At 48.2% G+C, this 13,570-nt stretch overlaps 1 protein-coding gene across 1 annotated transcript in view; it reads left to right on the top strand.

The window, feature by feature from the left end:
* Nucleotides 1-13,570, top strand: part of LOC102566994 (disintegrin and metalloproteinase domain-containing protein 20) — a 55,269-nt gene that overhangs the window by 25,388 nt on the left and 16,311 nt on the right. The window contains exon 12 of the mRNA XM_059724717.1: nt 8,629-8,734. Coding sequence (XP_059580700.1) covers nt 8,629-8,734 — 106 coding nt within the window. The remainder of the gene's footprint in view (nt 1-8,628; nt 8,735-13,570) is intronic.

Raw genomic sequence — 13,570 nt, 5'->3', positions numbered from 1 at the left:
AGATATAGATATCGATATATACAGTAGCAATACTTAACGCTTAGGAAGTTTTTTGTCTCTTAAATGGCTGCCAGGTGCAGATTGAATCATTTTCTGCATGCACTTTTTGGGGGGGAGTAGGGGACCTGGGGAGGGCAGTGGGGTAACTCAGCAACAGCGAAGGGAGACTCGTATGTGGTTGCTGGAGTGTGATACCACGATTCCTGCCTTCCCAGTGTTTGATTTGATCCTGCTTCCCCTTTGCTGGGAAATGTCTTTTCCCCCTGGACTTCACCCTAGCTATTATCCTACCAACATGTCTGGGCGTTCGGCAGCCCCCATCACCATAGTTATCTAAAGGGCATCGCTGTTTCCTCCCCCCAAGCAAAATGCCTTCAAGTGTCACACACTGGCACCCGTGCCAGGGGCTGCCTACCCCTGGGCTAGATGCTTGCTAAAGTAGCTGGGGAGTCCCTGTATTTACAGAAGGTGAGACACCAATTAGTAAGAGAGGAGGGGTTTGTTTTAAGGAGGAGAGGGAGCGGGATCGAATTAGCTGGAAGGAGATGAGAAGGCCAGCTCACACATTGTGGGAGGGTAACAGGTAGGAAAATGCAATCCTAAAAACTTGCTTTGGCCTGAAGAGTTAATATACCAAGTCATTTTAATACTCTTAATTTTCACATGCTTCTCCCACTGGCAGCGATGGTGTTTGCTCACTGTTTACCATACAGTTTATGTGACAGTTCTTCTGAATAGCGCGGCAATTTTAGTTAAATCAGCTTTTTATTCCATGTCAAGAGACCCTTTCAAGGGTGCCGTGGCGTGCCAGGCAGTGTGTTGTACATTTGGATATGCAAACGTGATTCCCAAATTAAACCCAGATTTTCCAAATAGCAATCTATATAGTGTCAAAACCGCAGCGTCAAGGCCAGCGGTGTCCTGGCGTGGAGCCCTTTGCAGCAGAACAATCACTCTAGTATTTTTCTGCAGTCAATAAAACAAGTGAAAGCTGAGAGCTGGCATTTGTTGAAGGGCTCCTGGAGTCTGAAAAGGTTGAGAACCAGTAGTTTAGACCCTCCGAAGTTTTTATTTTAAAATTCTTATTATGCATTTTTATTTCCAGTTGGCACATCCTTTTGTCTAGGATGGACGAGGGTTGGAGGTCTGCCTTGGGAGGATGAGGGGGAAGGGCGAAAGTCTGATAAGGCGTCTCTGGAGAGCAATAGGGGAAGGAGCCAGGAATATTGTATTACGATGCATAGACATTTGTAAAACTGGCAGGTAACACTGAGAAAGAGGAAGGTTGTAAGTGAGGGAGCAGCTGAAGGACGCTTGGCATTGCCAGTCCTAACTTAACCAGGGGCTGGCAACCTTCACAAGCTGCAGGCCAGATCAACCTGGCACCGGTGCAATGCAGGCTTGGGGGGGGGCTTCGGTGGCACATCGGTGGTGGGTGGCTTTGCCTGCACCCCTGCGGGAGCCACGAGCTAGGAGCTGGGCCACCACTGCCTCTCCCAGGCCCTGCTCCCCAGCTGCAGGGCGGGTGCAGCTTCCAACCAGGGGCACCTGGGCTGGGCTAGGCAGCTGGGACCGGCATCTCGGACGCTGCAGCGTCTCCGCACTTCCCCTCCACCCGCTCCTGGTTGCAGCGTGGGTGCAATGAGATGCTGCCCGGCCCCAGCTCGGTTCCCCACTGTAGCCAGGGGTTGGGTAGAAGTAGGTGCTTGTTGTCAAACCCTCCGGCTTTTCCAGGCTGGGTCCAGTGGCTCGGTGGGCTGTATATTAAAGTCCCCTGAACTAAGCAAAGCAAACCCCAATGACACTTTTTGATGACAGCCTGTGGAGTGGGAAGGTAACCTTTTTCTGATCCAAACTGTTATTTTCTAATGCCCTGTAATTGGATGCGTGCCCACGATTCCCACGGGGTAAGTGAGAGCATCTGTGACTGAAGCCGGCCCTCCAGCGAAACGCAGGACGTGGAGACTCGAGAACCTGCTCACCTGCTATATGGGACTTGTCAAAAAGGAGAGGGGGCCGCGAAGCAAGCATATAGAGACCACACCATTGCAGACAGCAAAACCCAGGATTGTGTGCCGACTCCTGATGGACTGGAACATGCCCTTGATGCTTTTCAGAGCACATTAGAGAAATACTTCAGTGGGATGGTTTAGAAAGGGGTGGTCCTGCTTGGAGGAAAGGGTTGGACTTAATGACCTTCAGAGGTCTCTTCCAGCCCTACTTTTCTCTGGGTCTGTGATACTCTCACGGGCTAGATTGCCCTATTGATCCCCCCATAGTTACTCAGAACCAAACCACAGCAGCAATGTAGAAACCTTCCCTCAATAAGGGGGCAGATAAAATGTCCATCGCTGGGTCAAAAGGATCCCCCTGCAATCCAAAGGGAAAGCGAGCAATCTTCTACTATTGTATCACACAGGCTACTGGAAAGGAGGGACTTATGGGGCCTAAACAATACCAGCAAGTGTTTCTACACCTCGGGGTCCTGACCTCTTCAGACAAATATATTATCAATTAATTACCTTCCATCTCCGGGAATTGTTATTTAATGACCTAGTCCATTAATGGTGTACTTGATGAAAGTGTAATAACACTGAAGGAGATCAGATGTTACCAATAATCAGAGCCACCATTAGCTATCCTCACTTTCGACTCATTTTTTGCAGCGACACAATTACAGTCAAAAGCAGCAGCCGCATTCTCAGTATCAGCATCTGAAAAGAGGATACTTTGAGCCATGTGCTAAGGTTAACAAACTCCAGCATCAACTTCTGGCCTGAGACTCGGGTCTCAAGTTTGCTACAAGACCCAAGAACGGCAGACCCAAGAGCCACCTTCTGGCCTGAGACTAAGGTCTCAAGTTTGCTACAAGACCCAAGAACGGTAGACCCAAAAATCACCTTCTGGCCTGAGACTCGGGTCTCAAATTTCCTATAAGACCCAAGAATGGCAGACCCAAGAACCAACTTCTGGCCTGAGAGTTGAGTCTCAAGTTTGCTACAAGATCCACGAACAGCAGACCCAAGAACCAACTGCTGGCCTGAGACTAAGTCTCAAATTTGCTACAAGACCCAAGAACAGCAGACCCAAGACCCAAGAACTTGGAAACACTCCTCTGATAGGAGGGGACTTAGGAGAGGGCCAAGGAGATAGGCGGGGACCTAGGAGAGATCCTAAGGGAAATCAAAAGGGAAGGATTCCAGATGCTTTCTTACCCCCAAAAAGGATGGATGTCTTCTCTTATGTTACACCTGAGGAAGCTCATGTCCTTCATTGGGAAGTTCAGCTTCCCTGCATTTATCTGGCACTGTAATAGGTTCCCTTTCAATGCAAGAGTGCAGCTCTCAGCCTAAATGATGTATGTTCCTCTATTTCAGTCAGACACACTAGTAGGAGCTTCCTTCCCTAGGCAGGGAGGATCATTTCTAGTCCAGAGTTCCTCTCTTTGGACTTTCAGCTGTCCCAGAGACGTTACTACATGCCTTCCATCAGGGGAAACACATTTACGAAGGCAGGAGATTCACCGATACCTCTCCATAAACCGCTGTACATACATTACTCATCGTATGAGAAAATCTGTCGGGACCCGTATCTCACGCTTCCCTGTTGTTTATATGGATAAGTCAAGCGTGGCAGAGACGGCAGGGGCTGCCCCTGGGGCAGTTTCACTGCCGCATTTCTGGGCATGGCACATGAGAGCAGGAGTTTGAGGGCAGGGTGTGGGCTTGAGTACGGTGTAGACATGCCCTTCGGTTCAGCTACATTGGTAGCACCTTATGGCTGCCTCTCGACATGAGATCCCTGTAGCATACATTTCATAGATTTCATAGACATTAGGGCTGGAAGGGACCTCGGAAGATCATTGAGTCCAGCCCCCTGCCGCAGGGGCAGGAAGTCAGCTGGGGTCATAGGATCCCAGCAAGATAAACATCCAAATGTCTCTTGAAGGCCTTCAAAGTAGGCAATTATTGTCTGGCAATAATTACAGAACAGATTTAGATTGCAGAGCCTCAGCAATCTGCAGAGAGCAGCTTTCAACCCTCCTTAGCAGTAGCTTCAGATACACTCAATCTTGACTGAGGACTCACTCCAGCGGCTTTATGCTGCATGGACACTGGGACTTGCAGGAAAAGTGAGTGAACACAAAACAACTCATTGGGCTCCCCGATTTTTTCTAGCACGTCACAATGTAGTGCGGTGTCACCGCAGGCAGCCCTGTGGGCATAAACAAGGAAGGAACTGCATTAAGTGCAAGCTCTCTCATGTAGCCCTGCATATAGCAAAGACAGAAAACATATCAACACCGTTTTAAATGATACGTGCAGGATTATAACAGGCTGCCTAAAACCCACCATGCCTATATACACATAATAACATGCCTATATACACTATCTAGCGTAATGCTCCCTTACATCAGGAGGAAACTCCCTGCAGGGGGGTGCAAAGAGGATGGAGCTGGACTGTTCTCAGTGGGGGCAGATGACAGGACAAGGAGGAATGGCCTACGGTTTCAGCAAGGGAGGTTTAAGTTGGATATTAAGAAAAAACTTTCTCACCAGGAGGGTGGTGAAGCACTGGACCAGGTTCCCCAGAGAGGTTGTGGATTCTCCATCCGTAGAGGTGTTTAAGTCCTAGCTACATAAAGCCTTGGCTGGGATGATGTAGTTGGGGCTGGTCCTGCTCTGAGCAGAGGTTGGACTAGATGTGACCTCCTGAGGTCCCTTCCACCCTCATTGTCTATGATCCTATGAAAGTAGCAGGCTACATTGACCAGCAGGTACAAGAGTCAAACGGCATCCACCTGCTATATGGACATCAACCAGCTCACTGTCGCCTCTCGTCGAAAAATAGCTTTTTGTCCTCTACCGTACCATTGACCATAACGCCGGGATCAACCAGAACTACCCTCTGGCAAAAAGAATGGGAGAAACCAGATGACAAAGCTATTGAACGGAGCCAGCAAAAAATTACCCCCCAGTGCAGAGTTAGCATCTGGCTCCAACTACAAGTGGCACACATAGCAGAGCCTGAACAGGTTGAGAGTGGGTCTCGGAAGATGCGACTTTCTCATGAAACCACGGGGCTGCTACGCAACCAACCAATGTGTTTGTCAGGACAAGCAAACCATGGATCATCTGAGATGCCCTGGAGCACCACAATGCACCCCACAAGATGTGGCAACACCAACCCCAGAAGCAGTGGCCTGTGCAGAGTACTGGGAGCAGACCATATAGAAAGGGTGGACTGGATACACGACCAAGAAGCAAAGATAGACATCAGTCTTGCAGAAAAATGGATTTCAGAAGCAGCCATTTAAGAGAATAGTGAAATGCCAGTTCTTCAAATGCTGGGATCATCCATCCATAGACCTATCTATTACAGAATGTCCCAGATTTTGCTTTAGAGCACAAAGACACAGCCAATCTGACTTAAATGCATTTGTGATAAACTGGAGCCAGGATCATCTTTTGGCTTCCCCATCTTTCCTTCTAATCACAGATTGCTATGAAAGATAAAACAGGACATAAAGCCAAGTAACTGCTGGTCCGATGGCTACGGCATAGCCAAGACAACAGCATTCTCCGTCTTTAGCCACCAAAAGTAGTTTATTAAGTTCTTCCTCTTATTTCAGATCTGTTAACTCAACTAAGTGAAATAGAGAAGATAGGTTTGGAAGATAAACTACCTCAGAGTCTGGGCTATCAGGAGTTGAGTGAATTAGAATAATCTTGCTGTCTATAGAGTCATGGAAAGAAGGACCGGAAGGGACCTGCAAGATCATCAAGTCCATGGGCAGCAAGTTACAACTCTCTGGGATCGGCCTCTAAGCCAGTTGCCCACCCAGCCCACTGTAGACTGGTCCAGCCCAGGACCCTCCAATTTAGTTGAGAGAATCTCGTGGGAAACAGAGTCAAAGTCCTTATTGAAGTCCAGGTAAATGACACCAACCTCATGTCCCTCATCCAGATGGTTAGTTGCCTGGTCATAAAAGGACACCAGGTTTGTCATGCATGATCTACCTTTGACAAAGCCATGCCAGTTGCTTCTTAATACCCCACCAGTTGCCAGCTTGTAATTGATGGCCTCCTTGACAATTTTTTCAAAAATATCTCCCAGGACCGAAGTCAAACTGACCAGGCCATAGTTTGCAGAGTCATCCTTCTTCCCTTTCTTAAAGATAGGTACCACATTGGCCCTCTTCCAGTTGTTCAGGACCACTCCCGATTTCCACGACTCTTCAAACAGCTTCGCCAGCGGCCCTGCTATAAGCTCAGCCAGTTCTTTCAGGACTCTTGGATGCAGATTGTCTGCTCCAGCAGACTTGAAAACATCCAAATGCTCTAAGAGTACCCTCACCTGTTCGGGACTGATTTCATGCAGTCTGTTATCTTCCCCATATACCGTGGGCCTCTGGACAGGTGAACATCCCCCATTTGATTTCAGGAATACCAATGTGAAGTATGTATTTAGGAGCTCTGCCTTTTCATGGGGATCAACTGTGAGCTGCCCCTCCGTATTCAATAGGGGGGCCCACAAAGGAGCCCAATTTTTTCTTGCTTCCTGTAAACTTCTGTGCTTAGTTCCTGAGCGCTGTGCGTCCAAGCTCTTCTTGAACTGTGCCGTGGCTTGTTGGACTGCACAGCCAGCCTGTTGGGAGTGACCTTGGGTCAGTTCCCTCAGGGGTCTCGCTTGCCACGTCTTTGATGGTAAATAGGTTTTGATCGGGAGGACGATGTCTGGTCCTGCCTCCCAAGGTACCTCCCCTCGGTCATCCTTACGATATGTCTTCTTGGGGCTCTGCCTCCCCTACACCCCACCTAACACCAACCGTTCTGTTGTTCGTTGGGGTCGATGTAGTGACCCTCCCTGGTGCTCGGTGCCTTAGGGGCTTGCAGTGGTTGGTCACTGGTGATATCTAAGCCAAGCGTCTCCTGCGGCCCCCTTTTCCTCCTGGCTTACACGGCATCTGATTCTGCCCAGGATTCGGCCCCCCTTGCCACGTCGTTTCCTCCCCGGGTCCGGTACCTGATGTTCACCGTCGCCATTAGAGCGGCGTCTCTGTTGTTCCTGCCGACGTCCCAGTCGCTGCTGCCATCCTCCATCCACACTGGGTCTGTAAATGATCCCTGGGAAGCTCGTGGTCTCTGCCATGCTCCCCTTCCACGGGAGCCACCACATTCCCACATTGGGAGCCTCTAAGCGCCCACACTCCTCTGAGCCAACCAAGGACACTCTTGCTGTGGCTGTGGCTGCAGCTGCTTCCACTTCCACTCCTCCTCTTCCTCCTCCTTCCCCCAGTTTCTTTCCTGCCAGGTCTTTTATCCTGGTGCCAGGTGCTCGCCCGTCCAATTGCCCCTGGCACGCTTTTATAAAGCACACCCAGGCAGACGCAGGAGTCAGTTCTGGCTCCTCCCGGCTCCACTTTTTTACTTTGATCTCACTTTGATCTCACGCCATGCTTCACTGCCAGCGCGGTGTCCCGCTGCCTCTCTGCTGACCTGGGTAAGTTTTCTTCACACTCCCTATGCACCTATAGAAGGACCTGTTGTTGTCCTTTATTTTGGTTGCCAGCTTGATCACCATGCCCGCCTTGGCTTTCCATATCTCATACCTGCAGATCCTGGAGAAATCAGTATACTTCCCTCTGGTTGCTATAGGTACAACACGTCATATTTAACTCAAGGAAACAATCAACTTGCAGATGTCATAGCTTCAAATGGAATAATGTAGTCCCTACCTCTGCTGCCCTGTCACTCCATAATGGCAATTAAGATTCATCCACAAGCTACGTCAGCGTCTCACTCTTGCATCTGTAACTGTCCCATTTGAGAATACAAATGAGTTAGAGATGAATGTGAACAGATCGATTAGGATTCTCCACTCCCGACTTCAAGATCCGTGTCAAGCATGGGACCTTAATATAGTTCTCAAGCAGCTAATTAAGCATGTATTTGAGACAATGGTAGGGTAGGCTTTAGTTCACCTCTCTGCTAAAACAACTTTCATCCTATCCATATGTGCCAGCAGAATAAGTAAACGACGTGCCCTCAGGGGTAACTCCCCATTCAGTGTTGTTCAATCAGGCCAGGTTTTGATAGGCCCCATTCCTATTTCCTTCCTTGAGTGGTGATCAGATTTTACACTATTGACTTAGCAGTGTTTTTAAAATCAGATTAAACAAAGCTGTGGTACCCCTAATTAATTCATTTTCTGTGCTGATAGGGAAAAAATGGTCAAGTGATTATATCTCAGACCAGGGGGGGCAAAATGTGGCCCAGGGGTCGGATGCGGCCCACCAGGCCATTCTATCCAGCTGCGGGCCCCTAAAAAATTTAGAAAATTAATATTTATCTGCCCTGGGCTGCCTGTCATGCAGCCCTCGATGGCTTGCAAAACTCAGTAAGCGGCCCTCTGCCCAAAATAATTGCCCGCCCCATCTTAGACACTCAGAATGACATTGTTTGCTTCTTTTCACATCAGCATCTGTCCCCTTTTGTCACATTTTGCTAAAGGAAGCTTTGATAGTGAGCCTTAGACATACCGGTATGCTTTTCATAGTGCTTTTCATAGCATTTACTCGAACAGTCCCTGTCATTTACCTTTTTGACTTTATTTCTTTCCTTACAGAGGCAGAAAAAGCCCCCGCCTTTTGTTATGAAACTGTGAACACCAAAGGCGATCGGACTGGCCATTGCGGTAGGGACGGGATGTTTTTCAAGAAATGCAAAAAGAGGTAGGCAGTGTGTTTTATCTCATGGGAAGCAATGTACTGAGAAACCATCTTCGATTTAAAAAAAAAAATCTCATTTGAAAAAGTAACAGAGCCAAAGAGAGACCTCTTCCGTTCATTTAGGCATTCCAGTTTTGCCGTCAATAGTTTTGATGGGGGCAGTTTGCTGTTTTAAATTTTGAATGCACTGTATTTATGTAAGAAAGCTGGCTGTGGAAAATCTGGTGGTTTCAGTCTTCCTCCGGAAGCTAGGACGTGGTTGAAGAGATGACCTGGTGCCCTCTCAGCTTTGCCAGGCTGGGTTGACAGGTGGGGTGATGGCCAGCAGTTATCGGCGTATCAGTGTTGCTGGCCTACTAAGCCTCGGTGGCCAGTCAAGTGGGCAAAAATAGTAAGGATATTTTGGCTGGCGTGGTGGCATTACATGACATTATGTGCAATCAAGAGTCGTGGCAACAGCCGTTGTAGGCATGCAAGCTGTGATTTGAAGCCAACATGCCAGCAGCCAACCAAATGGATTTTCCCTTCCTCCGGGTTTTAAAGATGATGGCTTGTCTGGTTCGTCCTCCTTGAAAATGTCTTCTCAGGGATCTCTTGGTGGATCAGGATGGAGGTTTCTCCTTCTCAGGTCGCTGGTGACTTTTGCATAAACGTGCCCTTTCCAGCAATTTCAGACTTTGAAAGGCCACAACTCCCAAACCGCATCCACACAGCCAGTCAGAAGGTCTGTGGGTATTTTGAGACGCTTGAGGTCATCAGCACATCCAGAAAAATCTCAGCCATCCCTGGTCAAAAATATATGTGTTTAAAATGCCAGGTTGGACCTGAAATGATCTGACCCCAGAACTCTTTCCTGCCCAGGCAGCGGGTCGGACTCGATCTGTTGAGGTCCCGTCTGTCCCGAGCATCTATGAATCTATGAATCATAGAAAAATGCCAGGCATACATTCACGCAGCCATACATTTAAAGGACGGTTCCTTCTCCTATAAAGAAGCTTATTATCTAGCTTTTATTTTTTGATAGTGGCTCAAAGGTGCCAACAGTGTGCTCTTGTTGCAGACCCCCTCCCCAAATCTCAAGAGCGTCCTGGCTTATATTAACAGGGGTGTCACTTGTAAATTAAGGGAAGTGATTCTTCTGCTCTATTCAGCACTAGTAAGGCCTCGCTTGGAGCAACATGTCTAGTTTTGGGCCCCAAACTTCAAAAAAGATATGGACAGATTGGAAAGAGTCCAGCACAACGCAACCAAAATGATCGCAGGCCTGGGAGAGGTAAAAGGAACTCAGGTTATTTAGTCTGGAGAAGAGAAGATGGAGGTGAGATTTGATAAGAGTCTTCAAATACCTGAAGGGGGGTTATAGAGAGGATGGACATGGGTTTTTCTCTGTAGCCATCAGGGACAAGTCTAGGAGCAATGGCTTCAAGCTTCAGCAGGGGAAACTGAGGTTGGAGATGGGGAGGAAGTTCATGAGGGCCAGGCGACCTGGCACTGACTGGACTAGATGACCTGGTGAGGGCCCTTTCAGCCTTCATTTCCTGTGATCCTACTTGGTTTTCCTGAGTACCAGCACTACCCCAGATTGGCTAAGCTAAGCTTTGGTTTTACCTTGATTCAGTTACCACTGGCACATTTTGATGACCGTTTCTCATGTTTTTTCCTCTCTGCACAATTTAAATTAGTTTAGCACCGTGTGATTCTCACTGAAGTGTCCTTTGTGCTTTTGTCTCACTTAGGGGAGAATAGTAGAGATGTAGCCCTCAAGTAAATATTATATTTTAAAAGCTTGTATTATTCACTTTAGCCTCTTTTGCAAGACACTCTTCAAATCCCCTTTTTGGCCTGCCTGATTTTGCTTTCACATTTGACCTGTCAGAGTTTGTGTGCTCTCCTATTTTCCTCATTTAAGGCATGCTTTCATAGTTTCATAGTTGGTCAGGTCGGAAGGGACCTGAGCAAATCGTCAAGTCCATGGCAGGAAAGAGCACTGGGGTCAAACAACCCCGGCAAGGTGATTATCCAGCCTCCTTTTGAAGACCCCCAGGGTAGGAGCCAGCACCACTTCCTTTGGAAGTTGGTTCCAGATCCCATCCGCCCTGACAGTGAAGTAACGGCGCCTGATGTTTAGCCTGAACCTACTCTCAATCAACTTGTAGTTGTTATTCCTTGTTACTCCAGGAGGCACTCGGGGGAACAGGGTCTCTCCCATTCCCCGCTGGTCCCCCCTGATAAGTTTGTAGACAGCCACCAGGTCCCCCCTCAGCCTTCTCTTGTGGAGGCTGAACAGGTTCAGGTCCCGTCGCCTCTCCTCGTAGGGCCTGCCCTGCTGCCCCCTGACTATGCGAGTGGCCTCCTCTGGACCCACTCCATGCTGTCCACATCCCTCCTGAAGTGCGGCGCCCAGACCTGGACGCAGTACTCCACCTGCGGCCTGACCAGTGCTGCATAGAGGGGGAGGATCACCTCCTTGGACCTGCTCGAGATGCATCTGTGGATGCACGACAAGGTGTGGTTGGCCTTCCTGACCGCATCCCCACACTATTGGCCCATGTTCATTTTGGCATCAATAATGACTCCAAGATCCTTTTCTGCCTCTGCACTGATGAGAAGGGAGTCCCCAGCCTGTAGGTCTGCTGCTGGTTCTTCCTCCCCAGGTGCAGCACCTTGCACTTGTCAGTGTTGAAACCCATCCTGTTTTCATCTGCCCACCCCTGTAACCTGTCCAGAGCTAGTTGTAGCCTATTCCTCCCTTCTAGCGTGCCCACCTCTCCCCATATCTTAGTGTCATCCGCAGATTTGAACAGGATGCTTTCCATTTTGGGAAGGATGCCTTTTGCTTTGGATAGCTTCCCTAACTCTGCAGGGCTCTTATGGAACTTGAATTTGGTCCTCACATTCTTGATGAGAGACATTTGAACTTATGAGAAGGAGTTCTCCACTATACTTTCCATGAAAATGGCTTTGCTGGTAGTAATGACATCAGCTAGATGAGCAGACAAAGTCCAAGTGATCGCGGTAGATCCTTTCTATGCTGTTTTTTACCCAGACAAAGTAACTGGAGACTCAATTCCGTGTTCCTAACCAAGATCATCGTGTACTTTCTCATGTGTTACTGTTCTTCCCACAGCCTCACTTGTCTTGTGCAGAGGCTTTCCTGTAGTCATTTGATGTGAAGAAGGCACTGACTTATTACCTTCAAAGCAACCGATCATTTAGAAAGTCTCCCCAGATGTTTTCATCTGTAGCCAACACATTGAAACATGATTTGCAAGGGCCTTGAAGCTCCTTGCTCATTAACTTTTGGCAGCCCAGCTGGGCACAGTGCTGTCTTCCAGTAAGGGAGTGGGGAGAGAACATTGTTAGAAGCAGAAACCTCTTTAAATGATGGTGCCAGAAGCTTCTTGAGCCAAAGTTTTGCTGAAACCTTAGCAAGACAGTGTTGGGGCACTGGGTCTCTAGTCTATCCAACGCTGTTCAAATAGGAGGGCTCCAAGACTCACCTGTGTCAATGTGAGTCTTGAAATCACCCACAACGAGAATGTGCATGAAGAAGAAAATAAAATTACTTACGGGTCACTAGAGCTCTTCGAATCCTGCCTTCCTCAAAGTCATAAGTAATGTAGGACTTGGTGTGTGCAGACACACATAACAATTGAACTCTTCCAAAATGGCACTGATGGGGAACGGGTTCACAGTTGTGCAAAGTGCTGTGTCTTTGGGCACCTGCACACACCATGGGGTTAATCCTCATTAAATTAAATAAGTTTATAAAATTTAAAACTGTTTATTTTGGAGCATTGCATTAATATTTGCATGCACTAGGTTTTCAAATGAATTAAGATTTGGAGCGTCACATCTGTGTTTGCACGCACTTGCTTTTCAAACTAATTAAGCCCAGTCCCTGGCCAGCACTGCAGGAGAGCGGGATAGTCCAGCACTGCCCTACCAGCCTGGGCCCCTCCACCCTGTGTCCTACCATGCAGATGTGGGAGCACAGAGCCGGCAAACAGCACAAGAAAAAACAAAAGCAGAAGCAATTCAAAAGTGGAAGCAATTCAAAGGGGTGAACTGCAAAAAAGTCACAGCACCATCTGGTGAACAAAGAGGCTCATTACACGTGCCTTTGTGTGTGCACACAACAAATCCATGGATGTGATGCTTTAATTCATGACAAACCAAACTAAACTATGTCCATGGAGTTTTACTTTAATGTACCAGACTTTTAAAGCATTCAGAAAACCCACTCGAGCAAACAGTCACGCTGCTGCAGCGCAAGAAACAGCAAAAAATGTGGCATGTACAAAGGCCCTTTGAGACCAGGGGACGGGAGTGAGCACCCACTGCAGCATGCTTCACAGTGAGTGAGTGGTGGTGCTTGCACCCATGCTCTGGAGTTCCCAGAGGGTGGGTGACCTGCAGCTTGGGACATTCACGTTTCTGCTTTCTCTTCTCTCCTAAACATGAGTTCAGTAAACTTAAGTCACCTGCAGTTGACCATGCTTTTTGGTTCCCAGAGGTTGGGGCAAGGCAGGATGAGGGGTTGCGGTGTAGTAGGGTTGTTAGCTGATTGATAGAAAGAAGAGTCGTCAGAAAACAGAGTGCTACATCGGGGTGAATGTTGCAGCAGTAGAGGAGAAGAGGGGAGGTGAGGAGTGATGCAGTGTGGGATGCCTTGAGAGTCAACTAGCTCCATGTCAGAGAATGCTTAGTGTCCGCACATAACACCAAACCAGTTCATAGCGAACCAGTTCAAAAGCGTAGTTCATTTTCCAGGTGCACTTCTGAACCAGTGGCTGGAAGTTGCAGCATAGTAAGTTTAGACTGGATATCCGGAAAAAC

Source organism: Alligator mississippiensis, chromosome 1 (assembly GCF_030867095.1).
Source record: "Alligator mississippiensis isolate rAllMis1 chromosome 1, rAllMis1, whole genome shotgun sequence".
Taxonomy (NCBI): Eukaryota; Metazoa; Chordata; order Crocodylia; family Alligatoridae; genus Alligator; species Alligator mississippiensis.
This window is presented reverse-complemented; position numbering and strand designations above follow the sequence as displayed.